Raw genomic sequence first — 25,402 nt, forward strand, 5'->3', positions numbered from 1 at the left:
CTCAACCCCATTTGTTTACATCCATTTCCATCTGCTGACATCTTTCAGATTTTTACTTCTGCCTGTTATCCTACCTTGTATATGTTTAGTTCCATGAGATAAAACACTGACCCTACTTTCCTTATATTCCAGGCATCAATTCTCAGCAAACAATCATGATTCATTAATCAATTTATTGAACAAAGATTTATTGAAAACCCACCATGTTTCATATACTCTTCTACACACCAGGAATATAAAAAAAAAGTAAGACATAGACTTCATCCTCAAATAGCCTGGATCTAGGGCCCAGTGAATGTATTAACTAACTTCCTAAAGAACCTAGTGAGCTTAACTGACAAGGATAACTTACGGGTTAAAAACAAAACAAAACCTCCTGTCTTCAGAGAACTTTTTCTTTGATTACCAGGAAAATCATGGCTGACCTGAGCAGTTTCCATATGAATAAAGCATGGCTTTTGCCAGTATAGACATTCTTATCCACAGAGGGCTTTCATTAACACACCTGGGAAAGCCAGGTCCGCTGGTACATCTATCTGCACAGGCATGGACATTCTGCTTTGAGTTTCTGACATAGTTGTATATTTTAATGATTTTCTGTTCACATTGTACTTTCTGATTTTTAAGACAAATAGAAATGCAGACAAGTAGAAAAAATAAGCATAAAGGAATTTAACAATCTATAACAATTCTTATATGACTTTGTACAGATGTGTGAATAAGAAGTAACTGGATCTCAAAGTACAACTTTCAAAATAATAAAATTGTGTTACTTAAATAAACTAGGAAGTTGATGGTATGATTGAAAGAAGTTAGAAGAAATCCAGTCTGTCTATATATTCTTCAGCATCACAGAACCTACTAGGAGCAAAGGAGAGGATAAATGGATAAATATTCTAAACTCGAGTCAGAGAAGCTGTAAATGAAAATATAGTCTGTTCATTTACTAGCACATGAAGCCCAAGGTAAATAATGAAGCATGAACTCAACTCCTTTAGAAGAAAGGAATTTCATGCAACTATGTTTTATTGAATTTCAAGAGTCTTCCCATCTGAAAAAATTATAAATAGAAGTAAGTCCAAGTAAGTAGAAAATGTATAAACAATAATATCAGTCAATTCTAGTAAGGTATAAGTCTTATTGCAGTTTTGTTTGTTTTTGAGAGAGAAAGGAGAATATAGTGGCAGTGGATGCAGTGAGATTTTGTTTTTTGTTTGTTTTTATTAAATTACTTTAATTCACCAAATAAAATTATTAAAAAACCCTTCTCAGAAAGTATATGGACCTGGGTCTTAGCATAGTTTTTATGTTTAAAACCTATTTAATAATATATTAATTCCACTGAAGATAATAGCCCATTTGTCAAAGAGACTTAGAACTGAACAACAAGGAAGTAGAAGGAAATTGCAGGACATCAGGAATGTGATGGGGTGGAGGCAGTTTGCAGAGAAGTCTCAGAAAAAAAAGCCACAGTCACTGGTGAGGCCTGCTTTAGAAAATGCAGCAGACAGCCAGAGTCTTTGATCTTCTGCCAGCGTGTACTAAAGAAACTTGCCACATCTGAATCTCACATTATGGTATCTCTCAGGGCTGTTATCACTGCAAATCCTGGCAAATGTTCCTGACATAAAACAATAGGAATTCTGCTGTCATTTCTGCATTAGCAAGTCAAAGCTCTGAAAGAAATCCCAGTAGAAATGTTTTTATCAAGTACTATGAGAAAATATAAGACACCCAAAAAGCAGAAAATTTCAAAGCAAGATTGCTGCACCTTTGCATAGTACCTAAAAGGACAGAGTTGTAATCACTGATTTGAAAAATAATAATAGATTTCAAAAACAAACAAACAATAACAAAAAAATTCACCAAAACTTGAAAACCAGGTTCAAAGAATTATGGAGGTAAATGCTTTTATAGGTTGTTATCCAATAAATAACCATATATATATCCCTTGAGTATTTTTCATCTCCCCTCCCTCTTTCTTTTGGAAAGAATCTCTCTTATCTTTTCCACACCCAGTTAATCAAAGACAGTATCTGAGAACAACTTTCTTATAATCTAAACTTCATGCATTATTACACTGGGTAGTGTAAGTACAACAATTCTTCCTGGAAAAAGAAAGATGAGAGGCAATGCACCAGGGGCCACACTCTGAGCTTCTTTAAGGGAAGGCAGGAAGTGAGGAATAAATGCGAATTACTGCTGGCTCATTTTTTATATTGCTTTTTGGTCCACTCTTTCTTCCAAAGCACCACACTGGGTCTACCATAGTAATGATCTAAGGTCCACTAAGCCTGTCTCAGTTTTATTCAAAATTTGTCAGCTAGGAATTACAAGTTTTATGACATTTTTTAAATGAGGTTTAGGGTCTTCAGTTTTGGAGATGCCAAAAACACAATCCTTTCATCTGTGCTATTTAACTTCATAATCTGAGAGATTTGAATGAATGCAAAGGTAATGTAGATAAGGCAAACTTTAACTTATAAAATACTGTAATATGAATGCACACACACAAATTCACATCACATATAGGTCCTAAAGAAATTCATTATAATTGGTTCAATATATTATAACTGAGCATTTTTTTACTTTTCTACAACTACAATCTACCTACTCCTTAAGGCATGTTTAATAAATTATTCCCAGAACTGAAATGCTTTGGGAAAATATATATTTTAAACTAAACCAGTCTATCTCTCCTAGAGGATATGATCAAATTGAAATTTTTGCATTTTGAAATTTGCCATGAAGGATTTATGTATTCATGTTATGCTAAAGTTTGCAAAAAACAGCAACAGAGTACATAATATTTAAGTCTGATTTATACCCAGTTATTGGGCAGCTTTTTAGAAATTTGTCAGTAGAAATTACCTCAAATGCAATATATTAGATAGCAAATGCAAGTATCATGCAATTTATTTACATTTTAAAACATACAAAGCCCTACTAGGGGGTGCATATCTGCATAATAAAAATGTAAAAACATCCCAGGAAAGGATTACACCTACTATGGATAATGGTAGGTGGGTAGGTAAAGGGATGGGGATGAAGTAAGGCCTTAGTTATATCTCAAATGTTTCATTTCTTTTGCAAAATACAGTGAGCTGACGAAAGCATGATAAAATGTTACCATATGTTAAACCTGAGTGGTACACACTGGCATCTATAAAATTATTTTCTGAACACATGAAATAATTTATCATTTTAAACATTTCCAACATAACAATATTACAGAGTAACACTTTAAGAATAAAGTACAAACTTGGTTTCTTTAAGAAAAGTATAAGATAAATTTTAGCCAAAATAAACAGGCAAAGAGAGGCAACAAAGGGCCAGGTAGTTTATTTGAGTGCCACCCCCGGGTGATGTTCCATGGTCTGAAACACAGGCCTGGGAAGTCACACCCGGTCAGGGAAGTGGAGGCTTATAAGGGATTAGGAGGGGGAGGAGTCCACAAGCTATCTTAGGGGGTGTGGAGAGGTATGATTGGCTAAAGGTGACATAATAGACAACTAGAAACTTTTTTTTCCTTCCAAGAGGGAGGAGGCTAACATCCAGGTCTTAGTTGGCACATCCAAAGGATGGAATTCAGGAAGAGCTGTCCCCTTTCCATATAAGGCACGGACCTTGGGGTCTGATCTGTTCTCCCCCTATGGCATCTCTCTGTTCTGTTTGCATGTCCTTGTTTTTCCTTCCTCCAGCCTAACAAAAAGTATGATGGCAAATGGAGCAAATATCAACTTCTTCAGAATGGATTCAAACTCTTTCTGTTTTAACAGACATAGATGAGTGTGCTGCAGGGACTCACAACTGCAGAGCCGACCATGTATGCATCAACTTACGAGGCTCCTTCGCCTGTCAGTGCCCTCCAGGGTATCAGAAGCGAGGAGAGCAGTGTGTAGGTAAGTAAGCAGTGTAGTAATCAAAATCCTCTGTTGAGCATCATAATTGTTTAAACCTCAATCATTCTAAACAAAAAACTCATATTTATTTGGAAAATGATAGCTAACAACTGCTTATTCTTTCATTAACTACCAATCCATTTTCCACATTAACAAAAAAGAACTAACCTTAAAGGCTGAACATAATCTGGATATCAAAGTGTGGGTTATATGTTAGACTAAGCAAAAGCAGAAATTTGGAGTATGAATAGGACAACAAAAGCAATCAGAAAACTAATTTAAAAATAGCTATTTTGGGGCCATAGCACTTAAACACTGATGATATGGACTTCATTCACTGGTTCGTGGCATAGCATAGTTTACAGAGCAAATGGTGCTGTTCAAATCCCAGCTCCACACCTAAATACATTTTGAGATGTTGGGCAAGTTATTTAAATACTCTGTGTCTTACTTTTTTCCTCTGTGCTGTGGAGATAATACTAGCCCCTACCTCAGGAGCTCCTATGTGGATGTGCTTAGAACAGTTGCTGGTCCTGGGCTGAACAACTATCTGTGTGCTATCATTATATAATGAGATGAACAGTATTAAACATTATGCTGCAAGTGGGTATAGTGCTAGAGATACAAAGATCATGTGCCTGTACTTAGCTCCCTGAGGACTGGCCAGGTCTGGTTAGTGTCACTGTTGTCTTCCCAGTCTATGAAGAGTGCCTGCCTTGTCACTGCTTTGTGCATGTTTTTTGAATGTCTGAAGGAACACAGTATGAGTTGGCTGACTGGAAAATAAGAAGTAAACTTAGTGTCTGGGCTCCATCATGAATTCCAGCACTAGGCATGAAACTCTGTAATTGATTCCTTTTATCTATTGATTTATTTACCCCCTTCTACCATATATTGGTAAAGAATCCTTATTTTCTCTTAGGAACAGAGGATAAGGATGTGAGGACAGGACACCAGTTATCAATTTTCATCTGAGAATGTAAGCCTTAGACATCAGGCTGTCAACACTGAGTTCCTCACGGGCCCAGCCCAGTTCTGCCTGCCATGGGGCTGTGCCTAGATACTGGGGTTAGTGCCCAGCCTCTGAGGAAGGTCCAGGTTTTGCAGTGACTGAAGCTATAGTTTAGGAGAAGACTGTTTGGGAAACTCCACAGGCACCAAAGTTTTGCCAGAAAAAGAACTAATCCAACCTACTATGGGAAGAATCAAAGAGAATGGAATTTATGATTATAGTCCTCTATGATTTAGTAGGAGGTAAATTCATATCTAATCATATGCTGTTCCCCTCACCCACAGAACCAACTCTAATTCCTTAAAGAGCATATAAGGTCTTCCACAGTCTGATCCTTGCTAAGGTCTATTGCATCAACACCCCTCTGTTACCACCAAAAATTACACTCCAGCTTTAGCCCTCTAGTTTTAGTTCTCCCCATTCATCACACAGTGTCACACTTTAGTGCCTCTACATAATCGCTTTCAGCACCAAGAACATGCAACCCTGACAAACTCTTATTCAGCTCTCAAATCTCAGCTCAGGGTCACTTCTTCTGGGAAGTCCTCCATGATCTACCCAAATATAATTAGTCACTCCCTCCTCTATGCCAGTACTTCTCAAACTTGGATGGATAAATTCTGTAAATTTCCAATCTGTTGCACATCAGTATTTCTGTTATATACTGTTATTGTAGTAACAGCAAATTGCTATTCCTAAACATGTACTCTCAATTTCTGTACTTATTCATTGCAGATTTGTCCAACTAGTTCACGGACCAACAGTAGTCAGCAGGCCATACTTTGAATAGTAGATGTCCCTTGTATACCTTTCTATTGTTGATCTTATCATTCCATGCAGTAGTTTTTCATGCCATCTTCCATACTAGACAAGGATAGAATGTACATATATTTATTATCATTACAAATCTGCGGTGTCAAACACAATGCTAGCAAATAACAATGGTTAATGAGTGTTTACTGGTTGAGAAGACATGCATCATTTATCCATCAAGTATTTATTGAGGGCTGACTATGTACCAAGTAGGTGCTGGGCCATCATGGTAAACAAACAGATTTTATAGAATCACAGTCCTCATGAAACTATTAGAATGTACCATTTATATAAATTAGCTATTGATGCTAGCACTGGGCTCTAATACTGGTGACTAGAAAGAACTATGCTAAACTTGCTCTTAATTAGCATGGCATTTCCACTCATTCAACTAACGTTTATTGAGCACATTTTAAGCCAGATTCTATTCCAGGAATTAATCATACAGCAATGAATAGACAAAAATACTCTACCTCCACTTTAAGAGGAGAAGACAGGTCTTATTCACCATAAACTATAGTGAGGGAGACACACAAGAAGCAAAACAACACAACACAATATTTAGGACTGTCAATTGCTATAAAGAAATATAAAGCAGGATAAGGAGATAAATGGCGCACCAGAAACTATTTTATATGTATGGGATGGGCAGAGATAACATCCCTGAGGTGACCTTTGGGCAGACACCTAAATATAAATGGGGAGAAGCCATGTGAATATCATTATCATTTATTTCAATATTCAAGTTAAACCAAATGTTTTGCAACTTTTCAATAATAGCTCCCATTTATTTTTACCTGTTTTGTGTGAAGAAGTTTGCCTACATTATCTCACATAATCTTCCCAACAATTCTGCTACATTATTGTATCATTACTTACAGAAGAAGAAATGGAAGCTCCAAGAGATTAAGACCACGCTAGCAACTACCAGAGAACAAAGCTTCAAACTCAAGTTACCCAGGGCCACTTGAACACATTGCTTCCCACACTTTTCCTTATTAAAGTACCATAAGAGCTCAGCATAAAATTTTGTTTTTTGTTTTTTGTTTTTACCATAAGATAGTGGTGTCTCTGCATAGTCTTACATTGTACATGCATAATTGTTATTTTAAATATGCATGCCATGTTGGGGTTGTCACAAAGTGTAGTCATGAGTTAATGAAGTTTTATTATGCTTTTAAGATGTTAATCTTCCTTGCAAGTTCTCAATTGAACATATTATAGTTAGAAATATTTATATGAGAAGGACACCAACAGAAAGGCTGGAATGCTTCCTGAATGTGCCAGGGGCACTCTCAAGAGGTAACTTGTTTAGCCTTCTATTCCTTGACAGCACTCTTTCATTTGATTCTTACAGAAACCTCAAAAGATACACATAACAAGCAATACTATCCACATTTTACAGAAGAAACAAACAAGATACTGAACATTTAAGTGACTTTGCCAAGGTCACCAGTTAAGCAGCAGCCCACACCTCCTTTCTCTTGGTTTTATACTACATCATTCAGTTCTTCCATAGTTCTGTTTTTACTCCTGTTATTATAAGTAAGCTTTTAGGTCCCCAAACTGACATTATCATATATGTGTGAAATAGCCTTAATTACTTTTCTCTCTTTAAATCTCAACCCAGCCAACCTGGTTTGTGAAGTCTTTGTTTCTAACATCTCATTTAATTGTAGAATGTTAAAAGGCTTATGTTAAAAAAAATAGAAAAATAAAATGAGGTCTTCTGTGGATAGGTTTTCTAGGTAATGCTCTGCTGAGAACTTGAGAGCAAATAGCTATGCATGGTCAATAATTTGCTTCTGTTTGTGTGTGTGTGCCTGATAACCTAGACATAGATGAATGCACCATCCCTCCATATTGCCACCAAAGATGTGTGAACACACCAGGATCGTTTTATTGCCAGTGCAGTCCTGGGTTTCAGTTGGCAGCAAACAACTATACCTGTGTAGGTAAGCCTTTTGGGAACTGCCATCCTGCCTAACTGCTTTCTGTCCAAAAAAGCAAACCCTATGTTATATTGCAGTATTTCCAGTTTTCTATGTTCTTGAGTAAACTGCTTTCCATCAACCTCCCTGCATAAAGCTGAAAAGACAATAACCAATCTGTTTCTTAAAACACATCAAGATGTGAATGGAAAAGTTTGTTAACCTTGGTTTTAGTTCTCCCCTGTGAGTGTATCAAAAAAAAATTAAAAACTACAGATCAATTGATATACACATACCAATTAGTCAACAGTGTGTAATATAAATGCTGAAAGTGCCAGAGGGGTTACTGCAAGTTCAAGTACATAAACTTTCCACTGAAAGTGCGTCTGATTTTTACACGCTTCTCCCTTTTCAGAATGCAATGTCACAGCACACAATTTTAAGATTGGCATGACATGGAAAGAATCTAGTGCTGGAAAAATGCCTTTTCACAATATTTTCAGTGCCTTAGAGCATTGCAAAACTCTGTATGGGTCTCAAAGGCTTATGTTATAATTGTAATGGAATTTAACAGAACCCATTTAAAAAGTAATAAATAGCACAGATAAATCTTCACTACAGCATGCTGAGAGACCGTATCAGTATGAATGTCTTATGTCAATGATTTATAGAGTTGGCATTTTTCATCTGAACAACAATAAAAGAAAATAGATACTGGAATGTATATTTATTAGAATCATTAAATTCTTTTGGAAAGACTCATCAAACACCAAACTAACTGTCATTCCCAGAAAAAAATATTCTGGTATTTCTACAAGAAGTATATAACAGATGTTTGAAGTTATTCCAGTAAATATGAAACCTGAATGGATGTTCTCCAATGAGCTTCTGCAGGACAAAGAATCCAGCTAGGGAATTGCTTACTTATCATCAGATGACATAGGTACAAAAGGAGCAAATTTCAAAACATGGATATATAAATGTATATAACTTTTACTTTCAGACATAAATGAATGTGATGCCAGCAATCAATGTGCTCAGCAATGCTACAACATTCTTGGTTCATTCATCTGTCAGTGCAATCAAGGATATGAGCTAAGCAGTGACAGGCTCAACTGTGAAGGTAAAATATTTTCCTAATAATTTGTAATAAGAGTCCAATCCCTGTGGTTGTTGTTGGTTTATGTGATTATGTACCTGTTTATGAAAACAAATTTTTATCCATGGAAATTCTGTTCTAAAATCTAGTTAATTTGGTTCAGTTATAACATTGGCTTTTTTAGTATGTTCTTAAGAGAAAGAAGAAATGAAATAACTGAAATTTTAGGGGCAGGGTGGGTCTAATAATTAGAAAGGGTGCTCTAGTGTCTTTCCTCCCAAAGTGTGATCCAGTGGCCATCATTGGCACCTCCTGGGAGCTTTTGAGAAATATAGATCTCAGGCCTTAGCCCAGACCTACTGAGTCAGATACTACATCTAACAAGAATCCCAGGTGACTGGTATGCACATTTAAGTTCAAAAAGAGCTGATTATATGTCAGAAACATTAGACTAGAAACCAGGAGACCTGGCCTTTAGTCTTATTCCTGCCACTGTGTGAAATGGGCACATTTCCTAAGTTGCCTGGGTTTCACTTTCCAGGTGAGTAAAGAGAGGGCCATTTATCTGGAGGGATGACCTTCAGAGTCTGTTTCATGTGCCTGCTCCATAAGACACCTCCCAAAGGATGCCATTGATACTTGATGTCCCTGACCTTCTCACAGACCCTCCCAGCTTTGCTTGATGCCTCAAAGCTTTACTTGAGGTCATACCCCACCCAGAGAGACCTCACATCATGCCTCTGTGCTCAAACTCAAACAGGGCTGTCTCTGGACAGCTGCTTCTGCCCTTCTGAGCAATTATAGGAACATTATCATTGCAAAATGCAAAGCAATCTTTCCCTAAATTCCCAGTTCACTTAGTCTGCTCAGTCATAATGGTTAGGTCCAGGATTCTCCAATATGTCAGCAATAATTAAAACTGATGTTAAGAAAAACACTTTGTGCTATATGTTCTGGGGAAAATGAGCTGATATTGTTAGAATTTGCCCTTGAGCATCTTATGAAGTATTTTTGCTTCAGAGTTTGCCATGTTTTTACTCTTATCACACCTAAAAATATATTACCAAAGTAGTGATGTGTGAGTTTTTAAACTCTGTATCCTTGCCCTTGTCTGATTCAACAGACATTGATGAATGCAGAACCTCAAGCTACTTGTGTCAATATCAGTGTGTCAATGAACCTGGTAAATTTTCATGTATGTGCCCCCAGGGATACCAAGTGGTGAGAAGCAGAACATGTCAGGGTAAGTTTATTATTATCATATTTGTTAAGTGTTTAGTCTTAACCAGGAAGAGCAGGTGAGAAGCTACAGGATTCTCTACCTTAGACTTCCATTTTTTTCTACTTTGAATATGTCATTTGACTCTTTTTCTTCCCTGTTTATCATAAGATAGGCACATCTCATAAAGAGGGTACTATTCAATGTTAGCAGTGACTTTCCTTGAAATGTAATCATTTTCCTTAAGACATAAATAACTTTAATAAAATATTGATATCCCTTCTATATAGCCTACATAATCTCTATGATAGACATCTTCTAATCATCCATCAGAAAATATTCAGTTATTAAAAGACTTCACCATGAGTTTGAGTCTAGAGCATAAGCATAAGCTTAGTAAGGGGGTTAGGCATACCTCCAACCAGTCTCAATTCTCTAAAACACCAAGATTATAAATTGGATAATAGTTTACTTGCTGAGAAAATCAGCCTTGTGTGCATTAAAATGAACTTAAATTTTCTGGCAAAAAACTACTGATTTAAATATAGCTAATATATGTGGTTACAGTTTTAAAATAAACATTCAGGTGATCTTCACACCTACACATAGTTGGAAGAAGCAGTATATGGTATGACTTCAGAGTCTCTACAGAAGATCTGAAAATATGCACCCTTTTTTCTCTACCTCTAATGTTGTTTAAGACTTAACAGGAAAACACTGCTTGGATAAAACCAAAAACGTAGATAATCCTGAAAAAGCTAATACAAACACATCTACATAAAGCAGTAAAAGAGTGAAAAATATGACTGAACTTGAAAACAGAGAATCTGTTTGAGTCCTAGATGTACAGCATTTATCTGTACAATCTTGAACCAGTTATCAAACTTATCCAAGCCTCAGATTTCTTATTTGGAAAAAGGAATTGAGGGAATAATATACACAAAAATCATTTGTTAACTATAAAGACTGTACAGTTCAAGGTGTTTTTATTTACCTAGTAATATAAATGACTAGTAGCAAATCTTCTCTAAAAAATCCTTTTTAATCAGAATTGAGATAGGATTAACAAGGGCAGTGAAATTCTGTTAAGAAAGAAAAAGATCAGGGAAAGGAGACAAGAGAGATTCTCAATCTATATCATGATTTTACAGGAAAATATTAACTCAAAGGAACATCTATCTCAATGATCATTTAACTAGACTCTAAGCACTAAATAGGAGCATAATCAGAATGTCATTGCACAATGAACATCTTTATACCCTTTCTGGGTTACTAGACTCTATATTGTTAATTGTTCCCACGGTTTTACTTTCTAAACTGAATTGAAACTTTTAATGTGAAGATTACATACAGGCAAATGTTAGTCAGTAGGATATATTAACCAATTTCCCTATAGTCTTTCAAATGAATGTCTATGTGTTTCTGATCATAAATAGATTTGATACTCAGCAAAAGACAGAAACAAATTACTGTACAGTGGAATTTTACCTGTCTATATGGAAATATTTATATCTATTGTAATTAAAGGTGAATATGCATTGGAATTGCAAATAGGGGATTCATGAGCAATACATCTAAAAGAGATATATCTTCAGATTATTTGGTTAAACCAAAACAATTTTTGTGAAAGAGACTTAACATTCTCTTAAGGTACAAAGCAATTAATTTCCCCCCACTGAAACCATCTCTTCTCAACCTTGTCCACAGATAAAGTAAAACTAAAAGAGTTTGGACTTACCTTCCCCAAATGGCTTATTTTGGGGATGAAATAACTTTTTTCATTTCCACCAGACTTGCAAAAATGAAAACTCTATGCTTGGCCGTGAGGAGACAGCAGGGATGGAAGAGACAGAGAAGGCAGATAGATATACACAGACTCTCATCAAATATTTTAATACTATTAATAATTTCTGAAAAACCTTCTAGAATCATTAAGATGTTGATTATGGTAGGATCTAAATTACCAGAATAAATAAATGCATAAATTATTGTATAAGTTTCCTTTTACTCCCATATAACGTACCAGTGTTATATAACATATGGTCTCTATACAACAAACAAGTATTAGTTTTCCCTGTAGCTACAAAACATCTTTATTTTTCAAAAATGTGAAAAATATTGAAAGGACAGGCAATTGTGATTTCTTCTGAGGAATCTATATTCTTTCTTTAGCCAGTCCAAAAGAAGACAGTTCTTGTAACTGACTCGTGGTAACTGCATATCTTTCCCAGTCTCCTATTGGGTGCCAGTTTGGAAGCTCAAAGAAAATTTTCTCTCCAAAGACAAGGCATGGGATTATTCTCGTATAAAAGATGCAGTACCTTGCAATAGAAAGGTGCCTGTTACTGGGTCTATGAACTTGGACCAGCTACTTAACCCTTATTTAATTTTCCTCCATCTCAAATACAGATAATATCTTTCCTATGTCTACAACGGATTGTGTAAGGAGCAACTTGGTTCAATTTGATATTTCTTAAAAGCCAGGTGCCCCCCACACATTAATGCTAGGTGATGAAGGGATATAAAGGTGGATACTATAGCAGTTGAGAAGTTTATAAGCTAATAGGAGGGTTAAGACAAACACAGGTATATCAATAATACAAAGCAGAAAACAATTAAGCCCCTTAATCTAAAGTCAGTCTTTGTTCAGCCTGGCCTGTTCGAAGCTCACCTTTCTGAAACTAATCTTTCTGACTTTCTTGTACTGCCTTTCCTGGGTTGCCTCTCACCACTGACAGCTCCTTCCTTATTTCCCCTTCTTCCACACTGTCTTTAAATAGTTATGTTCTATAAGGTAGACTACTTCATAGTTTCACTTTTTTTGCTGTGCTTCCTCTGGACAGTATAATCCATTCCCAGAACATCAGCTATCCACCAGCCTGCTACTGCTTACTGAAACCACATCTCTAGCCTTTACCTCTCTCTGCAGCTCCTTATTCAGATGATAAACTGCTCCCTCCATACTTGTGTATGCTACTTTCTCAGCCTGAAAGGCCCTCCCCACACCAACTATGAAAATCCAATCCAGTTATCACCCTTCAAGCCCAAATTGAGATGTCTCCTCCTTCTTTCAGCCTTCTCTGACCCAAGCAGAATTAATCAGTTCTGCTTCTAATCTTCTAGTGCACTTACTTATCTCTTATTTAATTCCATTTTGTTTTACAACTACTGTTACCTTATCTGTATTCCTAACTAAATTATAACCTCCCTGAGAAAAAGAAGTAATATTTTTCACTTTTATATAAGCAAAGCCAATGAATGACTAGCATCTGACTCTGAATCCAACAAATAAGCAATAGGTGCTTAATAAAATATCATGAAAGGACACATATTAATCTGTCTATAATGGCTCAGCTACATCTCTCCTGAATTAAATGTATTGAACTCAGGTTCCAGTCTTGTGTCTAAAAGCAAATTAAACATAGTCCATATTCCCAGACACTCCCCACCTTGGAAACCTGAATCTGTCACTTACACAATTTATTTATATTGATAAACTCTTTGACCCTACATCTCTGCAGATATAAATGAGTGTGAGACCACAAATGAATGTCGGGAAGATGAAATGTGTTGGAATTACCATGGCGGCTTCCGTTGTTACCCACGAAATCCTTGTCAAGATCCTTATGTGCTAACATCAGAGAAGTAAGAAAAATCAGAACTTCTGAAAGTGAGAATCATCTGGTCTTACCAAGCTAAACTGGTAAATACTTTTGTCTCTGCAGCCGATGTGTTTGCCCAGTCTCAAGTGCAGTGTGCCGAGAACTTCCCCAGTCTATAGTCTACAAATACATGAGCATCCGATCTGATAGGTCTGTGCCATCAGACATCTTCCAGATACAGGCCACAACCATTTATGCCAACACTATCAATACTTTTCGGATTAAGTCTGGAAATGAAAATGGAGAGTTCTACCTAAGAGTAAGTACCCTTAGGGCAGCTGTTGACAAAGGTGGAAGGTTGTTATTGTTGTTTGGTAGTATTCATATGGAAGGAAAGCTAACATTTAAAAAGTTCTTATGTGCAGGTATTGTGTAAGGCCTTCTAGTATGTATTATCTCATTTAATCCTCTTGGTAACATTGTCAGTTAGATAATATTTATCTCCAATTTTACAGAAGAGAAAAGGAAGACTCAGAGAGATTAAGTACCTTCTTTACAGTTATTCAGATACCAAGTTGCAGACTTTAATGGAGTTGTGTACAGACCATCAAAACACAAGCCTACACACACACACACCCGAAACAGATACCACAAGTCAGTGACAGTTATTTAATTGTACATAGAAAAAATTATTCCTGAAGAGCTTCTCAATGAATTCCTTTTTGATACACTCAAAAGATTATTTACATTTTCACCAAAATTTAAACCTTGAAGTCTCTGAGAAGTGACCCTAAGCCCCTGCAGTAGTTGTACCTATCATTCTTGCAAACTTCCAGGCAAACAGTGTGAGGTCACCTTTGTACCTTCCCTTTCTTTCATTGCCTATATGAAATCTTTCTCTGAATTCTGCCATTTCTTTCTTCACAATGTCTCCTGGGTTATCTTTGCCTTCCCATGCTTTTCTCTCTCTTCCTTTAAAATGACTCTTAGCACCTCTCTAATCCCTCCAAGGGCTTCTGAGCAGATCTCTCTGACTCCAGTGCCTGAGCCTTCCAGCACCCTGTGCAAAATGTTAGCAAGTTCATTTTAGGTTAAAATTCTGACATATTTTAAATATGGCTCACCACTTCATGTGAAAATGATGGCACCCCACCAAGCAGTTTGCAGGGTTACAGTAACTGTTTCATTCTAAGGATGTTATTTATCTAGTTATAATTTTTTCAAAATTCCTTTGGGCACTCTTCCTTTTCAATCAGATTTTTAAGTCAATATTTAATTTCAAGAATGTGAAAAGTATATTGGGAAATCCATCCTTGTGGTAAACTTTACAGATTTTTAATGTTTACATATTTATCCTGCTCTTTGATATGTTAAATTCCCTTCCAGCTCCAGAATTATGTGATTCTGGTTTTTTCCAGTAAATTAGAAATGATTAATTTCTCATGACCAACTTCTGAATAGAAAAACCCAAAATACAATCTATTGCTGTATTGCTTCTAATAGCAATGGATAAACTTCTTTAACATTTGATGCTTTAAATTTGAGATATACTAAATATTCATAAGAAATTTACTCCAAATGAATTTTACACAGTTCAAGTAATACCAATTTAATAATTCTAACCCAAACAAATAACATTATTTGTAACCCACGGTGATAAAATAGGTCCATGTCAAAATCTTTAAAAATAATTTTCATTTTGGACTCTTAGCCATAATTTCAGAAAATGGGATTTCCTAGTAGAATCAACAAACTGTTAAGCAAAGTTTCAGCCATGTTTTATTCCTTGCAATAAACATGGCACTTTAAAAGTTTTATGATTTGTATCAGTGCATTTACTGACCTGATATTTTCAAATATAAATATGCACAGTGTTTTTCTCAAGCAAAATCCTATTTTTTCATGAATGATATAAAACACTGCCAATTTTGATAACCCTAGAATAAAATAATATTAAGGTATTTGAAATAAAAAACTATTTAAGATAAAAAGACATCTCAAGACTATTATCACAGAATTCGATAAGTAGTTGGATGAAATCCTATAAAACTTCTCCATTGAAATAAGGACCAATTAAGCAATTACTGTATTTTTAGCTTCATGATAGGTGCATGTGATACACAGATACTTATTTCAAAGAGCTTTAAATATTACTGTGTTACAAAAGTTAACATCTATGAGAAAGAAAGGGGCAATTTTGTGTTTAATTCCATGGTCCAAGACCTTGAAGAGTTCTTGTGAGCTGGACTAGTCAAAGAAAGTTTCCTGATGGTCATGAAACTGAAGCTGATCTTTGAAAGGATGTGTGTGAATAGGATTTATTTATATTCCTTTGGGAGAATACTGAGAAAAACCTTCCCTAGAAAAGGGTACATATTGTATAGAGGTAGTATATGAAATTGAAGTTGAAATTCCATCAGCGCCCACCCCATGCCACCCAGTATCTGTCCTTCCTTATTGTGCCTTATCTTTTGTCATAGCCCTATACCACCTTGCACAGCATTCATTGGTCTGTGCTGTCCACTAGAGTGTGGGCATAAGAGAGATGACTTTATCTGTCTATTCACTCTTCTATCTTTAGCACATAGAATAGTAACTGGCATATAGCAGGTGCTCAAAGAATATTATTAAATGACTGAATTATTTCAACCAACGCTTTCAAGATACTATTACTATCTACAAGCAACAACCACCATACTAGGTCCTAGAAATATAACAGTGAATAAGACCAAGCCAATTCCTGCCCCATTAGAGTTTATAGTCAAGACATTGGTCACAGGTACACTGAATGTCACAAGAGAGAGTTGCACAATGTTTATGAGTGCATAGCAAGTTAACTGCTAGGATAAGAGTGATCTGCAAGCTTCCTGGAAGAAGTGAATTTAAGTTGAAAACCCACACTTTAATCCAGCAACCCTAGATCAGTCCCATAATCTATGCCTATTTTCAAACCCCATTTGTCAGCACAGCCTCCAATTTATACTGATATGGGTCCTCAGTACACTCAACAATCCTATTACTTTCTTTTATTTCTTCTCTTTAGACACTGATTGCAAATGGACCAACACTGTAAGTTCTTACACCCTTCCTTTTCAGTAGGTGACCTCACCTCCTACAACTCTGAAACCACTGAGGCCAATAGGTATGAATTATCTGAATTTCCCACCCACCCCTGCAAACTTAAGTTCATGTGTCCCCCTTGTTACCTTCTCCCTCAAGTTTTCCAAAGACAAGGTTTCATTTCTGTCAATCAAGGACAACCCACCACCTGTATTCTTCATTCCATCTACTCTGCAACTTTTTCTGTCAAATTCCCATCTATTTCCATCTACATATTCAGCTTGTTTCTTCCTTTAGATGTTGTCTTCTCTCTTTTCTCCCTTTGCAGCCAAGGTTTGTAAAGCACAGTCTGTAACTACAGTCTCTCCTTTCTCACTTCCTAGTTACTCCTCTACCTTCTTCTATTCCCATGTTTACCCTACTGAAGTTGCTGTGGAAAAAGGCCATGAACAATGAACAACATCCATACTGCTCAATCCAGAGGACACTTTTCAGTTCCAGTCATCCTCAGCCTCCCCTGCTCTGTTGGACACAGCTGGCTACTCATCTGTTTTCCAGTTAATCATCTATTTCTTCTCAGATTCCTTCAGTGGCTTCTCCTAGGCCCACTCCTTAAATGTCTGCCTCTCCCAGATGCAGTCTTATCACATATACATTTTCTCCCTTGGTTTAATGTCCACCCATTAAAGTGACTACTAAATCCTGATCCACTGTCCCTGCCCTTCTCTAAGTATTCAGATTCACACATCTGCTTACCTGCACCTCCAACCTCATCTCCCTCCACTCTCCAGTACCCATCACATTCTTCACCAAAAGGATACTGCATCCAGTTCTCCTGACATGCTTCTTTCAAAGCTTCTGTTTACCCTGGGTGACCCTCCTCAGGCCTTCAACACTTCAGGGTCTCTCCTCTTCTTCCTTGCATGTATACACCTTTATATATCTTAGAATTTGCCACATTCTATTGAAATTAATTACTTACATGTCATTTCACCTACTATAATATAAACAGATACATAACACTGAGAAATGAAAAATGACAACTTTGTTTACTAACTAGTTCAGAAATTATCAGAATCTCACCTAAATGCCAGTCTGTGTTAAGGCTAGTACTACTCAATAAAGATGAAGAGAAACAGAAACAGAGATAGAAAAATAGAAAACACAGAACTATAAAAAAAGAAGACCCTGTAACTTGGAACTAATGACTGTGTGTGGACAAGGGAAAAGAATCAAGAAAGGCTGGAACCAAGAAGGAACTAATTAGTGGTTTGTATCCTACTCTTAAAATTCTTCCCCTGATTCTTATAAGAGGTATACTCACAAACAATAGAAACTTTAATCCAAAAAAATTCTCTCCTTCCTTCTTTTTTTTCTTTTGTTTAGCAAACAAGTCCTGTAAGTGCAATGCTTGTGCTGGTGAAGTCGCTATCAGGACCAAGAGAATACATCGTAGACCTGGAGATGCTAACAGTCAGCAGTATAGGAACCTTTCGCACAAGCTCAGTGTTAAGATTGACAATAATAGTGGGGCCATTTTCATTTTAGTCTTTTAAAATAGTCCACTATAGGCATTTAAATCAACCAAAGAATATTGTTATCTTAAAGCACTATTTTATTTATAGACATATCTAGTACGTCTATATCTATATACTACACACTTACTAATAATTCAATTACACCATAGTATAAAGTGGGCATTTAATCTGTAAAGATTCAAAGTTTGTTTTTATTACTGTATGTAAATTAGACATTAATCCACTAAAGTGGTCTTCTTCAAGAAAGCTAAGCATACTCTATCCAATGAAAATTGGATTCTTTTCTGTAAAAGTGGGACCAACCAATGATTTTCTTCTGTGATGCTAAAGGAATCTTACTACAGCCCCACTGACAGTTTCATAAGGAGGCAGCCATCATAGCATCAGATAGCATGCACATTCAAGAATGAATTTTTTAACTGCTTTATAAGAAAATGGGAAAAGTCAATAAATATATATATTTCTTTAGAAACTGAGGATCTACCATATTTGTGTTGGTTTTTATTTTCACCATCAGTCTAAACATGGTTGTTTCTTACATTGTAATAAACAATTATTGTACAATATGCTGGTTTCTATAGGGTACTTTAAGTCTTGTTAGAATTTTCTTACTACGAATGTAAAATAATCAGTAAATAAAATTCCCAAAATAAACAAGACATCCCCTAGAAAATTATTATATTGAGAAACCTATGGGTATGAGATGAGAAAACAAATTCTTCCTAAACACATTAGAGTTGACCTCAAGAAGGAAACTCAGTATCTTAGTTGGAGCTGCTTTAATACTATAGACTAGGTGGCTTATAAACAATAGACTTTATTCCTCACAGTCTGGAGTCTGGAAGTCCAAGATTAGGGTGCCAACATGGTCACCTTCTGGTAAGAGGCCTCTTCTGGGTTGCAGATTCATCCTCACATGGTAGAAAAAAAAGCAAGTGAGTTCCCTGGGGTCCCTTTTATAAGAGCACTAGTTCCATTCATGAAGGCTCCATCCTCTTGACCTAATTACCTCCCAAAAGCCTCAGCTCCTACTACCATCACAATGCGAGTTGGGGTTTCAACATAAGAATTTTGGGAGGACACAAACATTCAGTCCATAACACTCAGTAAATGTAATAACATCCCTGAATTCAGAACTTCCACAACATGTGAAGCAATATGAAGAAAAGGTATTTCACTGAAGAAGTTTTAATTTCTGAATACATTTAAAACCTACTAGCTTACAATTAAAATTTCTCATTTTTATATTTGATGCTCACAGAGAAAAAAAAAATGGTAATGGTTCTTATTCCTGGCATCCAGAGTGACAATGAACTAAAGCAAATTACTTGCCTTCCCAACTCTGTGAAAAGGTTTCATGTCTTCTTAGTTGTTTAAAATGTAATTCTTCATTTTGATGTATCATATTTTTAAATAAAAATATTCTTCTAGAGGATCATTCAATTTTTGGAGGTTTTCTTTTAATGTAGCCAATAATGCCAATGCAATTTTTGTCTGGAAAAAACTTAGTTATGGCTGCCATAGCAAGAATGACCATTTGATTTTTTTTAAATAAATAATTGAGGAGATGAAGAAACCAAAAGACTGTTAAAATTGGGCCACAAAAAAGCCAATTTTCTCTTACACCTATTTTCAGAGCATATCTGACTAATCTGACACCCAGATAACTTTGACACTGAAACAAATGTTTCTCAAGGAATTTGTAAGTGTACAAATTTGACTAACTGAATTTGACTAATTGTCAAAAAGGAAGTTCACCAAGAGACCAAGGAACAAAACACAAACTTCTTGTGTGAGTAGAGCAGGGGGTGGTATTTTAAAGGTCAAAGGGGCATAGAAACAATGAGCAAACAGGTCTAGCAAAGGGCCAGACGAGGAAGCAGAGTAAACAACCAGCCACAACACAGCAGGACTTTTGAGTCGGTACCTCTCACCCTGTCCACATGATTACTTACAGTTCAGAGAAATTAAAGCTTACTTTAAACTTTTCTGTTTTTAATCAGTCTAGTGATTTTTCTACACAATAGACAAAGTTCTCAACTGGGACTGAGAAAAGTAAGAAAAAAAGCCTAAGACCTTCTTCCAGTGGATTTTTCACTCAAAAAAGAAAGCAGAATCTTATCTCTAACTCCATAGAGGATTATAGAAGCAGCAGGAATCTCTGAAATATTTATACATAAACCCTGAACCTCCACACCCACCTTTAAATATATATGTAATTATATAATTATCTATACTATAAATATAAAATAAACTATATTTATATATAAATATATATACTATAAATTATATAAAATATACTAATATAAAATAAATCTATAACATACTCTATAATAGATTTTATATATTAATTGTATTATGTATAAATAATATATTTATATATAGTTTATATTTTTTTATAATAAAATAATACATCTTTATATGTATTGTGGACCTAGAGAAGCCATTCACTGCAGACAAGATGGTTGGCCTTTCATCCCAAAGCCTAGCCCTACACACAAAGCATAAACACATTCAAAGTGTTGATGTAATGAAGTATAACTGATGCAATTCCTTCCTTTTTATTGTAAATACACATAAAATTCTCCATTTTAAAGTGTACAACTCAGTGGTATTTAGTATATTACAAAATTATGCAAATATCAATGTTATTTAGTTCCATAATATTGTCATCACTCAAAAATATACCTCATACCCATTAGCAGTCACTCCCCACTTTCCCTTCCCACGAGTCCTGGTGGCAGTTGCCAGTAATCTACTTTCTGTCTCTTTGAATTTGCCTATTCCATACATTTCATATGAATAGAGTCATACAATAAGTGGTCTTTTGTGTCTGGCCTCTTTTACTTAGTGTAACGTTTTCAAAGTTCAACTATAGTATACAGTGTATCAGTACATCACTCCTTTTTTGTAACTGAATAATATCCCACTGTCTAAACATACCACATTTTGTTAATCCATTCATCATTTGGACATCTGTTGACAGGTTGTTTCCACCTGCAACTCCTTTTTATCTTGAGTGTAAAAAGGGAAAACTGCCTTCTAAACAATTCATCCACTAATTTCACAGCCTAAATCCCCTATTTTTTGTTTCATTTTTAACTAAAAAGAATAGCAAGTGAAAAAAAATATTTTCCTTCATTCATAGAAGCAAAATCCTGGAAAAACTTTGAAAAGCTAACACATGAGTTCTCTTAGAGGTACAAGCATCCTCAGTAAACATAAAAATCTCATGCTTTCTTTTAATGAAAGTTGAAATTCAAAATAAATATCTTCACTAAAAACAAACCAAAGCAATAAGACAAAGCCCTGTTTTGTTTTCAAACTGCAGACTCCCTCCCCAACTCCTCCATGAGAACCACTGATTTAAACCAGCTTGCAACAATAGTAATTATGAAGATAATTCATCATCAGTCATTATTATTCAGCAGCAAACATTTATTAAGCTACTTCTATGATAATCCCTTCCAACATTAAACAGTGTGATGTAGTAGTACAGAAGAACCAGGGTTCTATCTTAGTTCTAATAATAATTAGCTGTGAGACTTACCTTCTTGGGACTTTGGTTTCTTTATCTGTAAAACTGACATATTGAAACAAGGTATTTTCCAGCCTTAAAAAACTCAACTAATCCCTACCCAAGGGCTGCATTGAGAGAAAAGATGGGTCTATTTACCAAATTTTTTAAAGCATCTCAGTATTCTTTGTATTCAGTGGTTGTTGGGAAGGATTAGGCACTGATGGAAGAGAAAATGAGTAGTTTCCTCCCCCAAACAGGTTTTCCCAGTGTAGATTCATTACTGGGGCCCAGGACATAAAAAGTTACCAAATTTAACTATAAATTTTTGAAGTTACAATCCAAAATAAAAGTTTTTAGTGTTTTATCTGTTAAATTTTATGTTTTTGCTCCTCTTCACTGATACTAACTGAAATATGAGTGATCATGTTAAATTGAAAGTTGGTTTACCTCTTTTCAGCAGTGAAAGAAGCCTAGCTTCCAAACACACTTCCAGGGAAATTTTATGTTCTTACATAGTAGGTCTCAGTAATGAGGACTGAACTAGTTGTTTCCCTCACTTCACCATTCTAATGCCCATACTTGGGCTCTGAGACTTCCACGCTCTCTAACTGAACAGAGTTATGTTCTGACAGTGACTAGGAAAGGCCTCTTGGTTATTCAGACTTCTCAAAATAGTAATTTCCCTTCAGCTACCAGGTTTCCCTGTTAACTAATTTATTTGACAATTTGCAGCCTCCATCCTCTCCAAACATAAAATCTATTACATACACATATTTTTTAATGATGATAGGATTCTGAATTTAGATGCCACCTAGTCAAACCATCATATTTTTAGGCTTATTCAAGGTCACAGTTTGTTGAGCAAGAGTACTGTGCCTAGAATGCAGATCCCATTAATTATATGAGGGCTATTTCATTGGCCATACTCCAAATTCAACACTGATAAACAATCTCTTTGCTTCCTCAAAGTGAACACCCCAAATCATGGACCAGCCCTGCTGGATGCCTTGACCAGTTGTCACCAACTGCTGTTAAATGCAGGTGGGTTGAAATAACAAAGATACCAACCTGATTCTGATTTACTCTGTTAAACTTTAGCTGATTTGTTCTTCTTAAAATCTTGGGAAAGGCAGAAGTAATTGTGTTACGTAAAATACTCCTGAAGTCTAGAAACTGAAAGTTAAGGACCAATCATGTAGACCTTACTATCCTTGAGAGCAATTACCAAAAGAATAAAAGCCTATAACTAAAGATCCAAATGGAACTCTCTGCATGGGGGAGACTTGAGAGCCATAGTTGTGAAGATGGAGAGGGGCTAACAGTCTCCTTGTTCAGAAGTTGGACCAAAAGGCTTACAGAGCCCTTCTTTCCACGAGATTACTGTGAAGTAAAGGTTAATGTAAAGACTGCTGCCATTCGAGGCAGAGCCAGGATGGCGGTGTGAGTAGAGCAGTGGAAATCTCCTCCCAAAACCACATATATACATGAAAATATAACAAAAACAACTGTTCCTAAAATAGAGACCAGAGGACACAGGACAACATCCAGACCACATCCACACCTGCGAGAACCCAGCGCCTCACGAAGGGGGTAAGATACAAGCCCTGGCCCTGCGGGACCCGAGCACCCCTCCCCCCGGCCCCTGGTGGGTGGAGAGGAGTCAGCAGGGAGGGAAAGAGAGCCCAGGACTGCTGAACACACAGCCCCAGGATTCCGGACCAGAGCGCAGACACAGTGCATGCGTGGGGTCCTGGATACTAGGGAAACAGGGCGGCAGGACCAGTGAACAGGTGCCTGAGGCTGACGCCAGAGAACAAAGAAACGGGAGCGGTTTTTTTTTTTTTTTTTTGGCGAGTGCTTTTTGGAAGCCTTAAAGGGACAGGGACCCCAATACTAGGGAAACAAGGCAGCAAGACCGGTGAGCGGGTGCCTGAGACTGGCGCCTGAGGACAAAGAAAATCGCGTGTTTTTCCCTTTTTTTTCTCTCTCTCTTTCGTTGTTGCTGTTGTTGTTTTGGTTTGGAGAGTGCTTTTTGGAAGTCTTAAAGGGGCAGAACAGGATACTTAGCCCAGAGGCAGGGAATCTGGGGATCTCTGGGCACTCTAACCCCCTGGGCAACAGGGAGCACAGAGGCCCCTTATGGAGATAAATAGCCTCTCAGCTGCTCCCCTTCCAATGGGGCTCCACCATTTTGGAGGAGCAGCCCCAGCCAGGCCATGCCCACAGCAACAGCTGAGATAAACTCCAAACCAACCGGGCAGGTAGCTGAAGCCCTGTCTGCGCACAGCTGCCAAGCATAAGCCACTAGAGGTCGCTATTCTCCCAGGAAAGGAAGGCCACAAACCAACAAGAAGGGAAGCTCTCCCAACTGTCACTTGTACCAGCTCTGCAAACTATCTCTATCACCATGAAAAGGCAAAACTACAGGCAGACAAAGATCACAGAGACAACACCTGAGAAGGAGACAGACCTAACCAGTCTTCCTGAAAAAGAATTCAAAATAAAAATCATGAATATGCTGACAGAGATGCGGAGAAAAATGCAAGAGCAATGGGACGAGATGCAGAGAAAAATGCAAGAGCAATGGGATGAAGTCCGGAGGGAGATCACAGATGTCAGGAAGGAGATCACAGAAGTGAAACAAACCCTGGAAGGATTTATAAGCAGAATGGATAAGATGCAAGAGGCCATTGAAGGAATAGAAACCAGGGAACAGGAACATATAGAAGCTGACATAGAGAGAGATAAAAGGATCTCCAGGAACGAAACAACACTAAGAGAACTATGTGACCAATCCAAAAGGAATAATATTCATATTATAGGGGTACCAGAAGAAGAAGAAAGAGGAAAAGGGATAGAAAGTCTCTTTGAAGAAATAATTGCTGAAAACTTCCCCAAACTGGGGGAGGAAATAATCAAACAGACCACGGAAATACACAGAACCCCCAACAGAAAGGATCCAAGAAAGACAACACCTAGACACATAATAATTAAAATGGCAAGGATCAAGGACAAGGAAAGAGTTTTAAAGGCAGCTACAGAGAAAAAGGTCACCTATAAAGGAAAACCCATCAGGCTAACAACAGACTTCTCGACAGAAACCCTACAGGCCAGAAGAGAATGGCATGATATATTTAATGCAATGAAACAGAAGGGCCTTGAACCAAGGATACTGTATCCAGCACAACTATCATTTAAATATGATGGCGGGATTAAACAATTCCCAGACAAGCAAAAGCTGAGGGAATTTGCTTCCCACAAACCACCTCTACAGGGCATCTTACAGGGACTGCTCTAGATGGGAGAACTCCTAAAACAAGCACAGAACAAAACACACAACATATGAAAAATGGAGGAGGAGGAATAAGAAGGGAAAGAAGAAAAGAATCTCCAGACAGTGTATATAACAGCTCAATAAGCGAGCTAAGTTAGGCAGTAAGATACTAAAGAAGCTAACCTTGAACCTTTGGTAACCACGAATCTAAAGCCTGCAATGGCAATAACTACATATCTCTCAATAGTCACCCTAAATGTAAATAGACTTAATGCACCAATCAAAAGACATAGAGCAATAGAATGGATAAAAAAGCAAGACCCATCTATATGCTGCTTACAAGAAACTCACCTCAAACCCAAAGACATGCACAGACTAAAAGTCAAGGGATGGAAAAACATATTTCAGGCAAACAACAGTGAGAAGAAAGCA

General features: G+C 36.7%; 1 protein-coding gene and 1 long non-coding RNA gene across 3 annotated transcripts in view; one reads left to right on the forward strand and one right to left on the reverse strand.

Annotated features, from left to right (window-relative positions):
• Window positions 1-18,659, forward strand: part of EFEMP1 (EGF containing fibulin extracellular matrix protein 1) — a 58,907-nt gene extending 40,248 nt beyond the window's left edge. The window contains exons 5-11 of one of the 2 annotated variants that reach the window (XM_017655961.3): window positions 3,780-3,902; window positions 7,563-7,682; window positions 8,662-8,781; window positions 9,881-10,000; window positions 13,498-13,621; window positions 13,702-13,897; window positions 18,025-18,659. In XM_017655961.3, coding sequence (XP_017511450.1) covers window positions 3,780-3,902; window positions 7,563-7,682; window positions 8,662-8,781; window positions 9,881-10,000; window positions 13,498-13,621; window positions 13,702-13,897; window positions 18,025-18,186 — 965 coding nt within the window. In that variant the 3' untranslated portion in view covers window positions 18,187-18,659. The remainder of the gene's footprint in view (window positions 1-3,779; window positions 3,903-7,562; window positions 7,683-8,661; window positions 8,782-9,880; window positions 10,001-13,497; window positions 13,622-13,701; window positions 13,898-18,024) is intronic. The other variant, XM_073212975.1, reaches the window with a different exon arrangement.
• LOC118972764 (uncharacterized) overlaps window positions 1-25,402 on the reverse strand; it is a 294,258-nt gene that overhangs the window by 42,729 nt on the left and 226,127 nt on the right. The window lies entirely within an intron of this gene.

Source organism: Manis javanica, chromosome 1, assembly GCF_040802235.1.
Source record: "Manis javanica isolate MJ-LG chromosome 1, MJ_LKY, whole genome shotgun sequence".
In the NCBI taxonomy this organism is placed as follows: domain Eukaryota; kingdom Metazoa; phylum Chordata; class Mammalia; order Pholidota; family Manidae; genus Manis; species Manis javanica.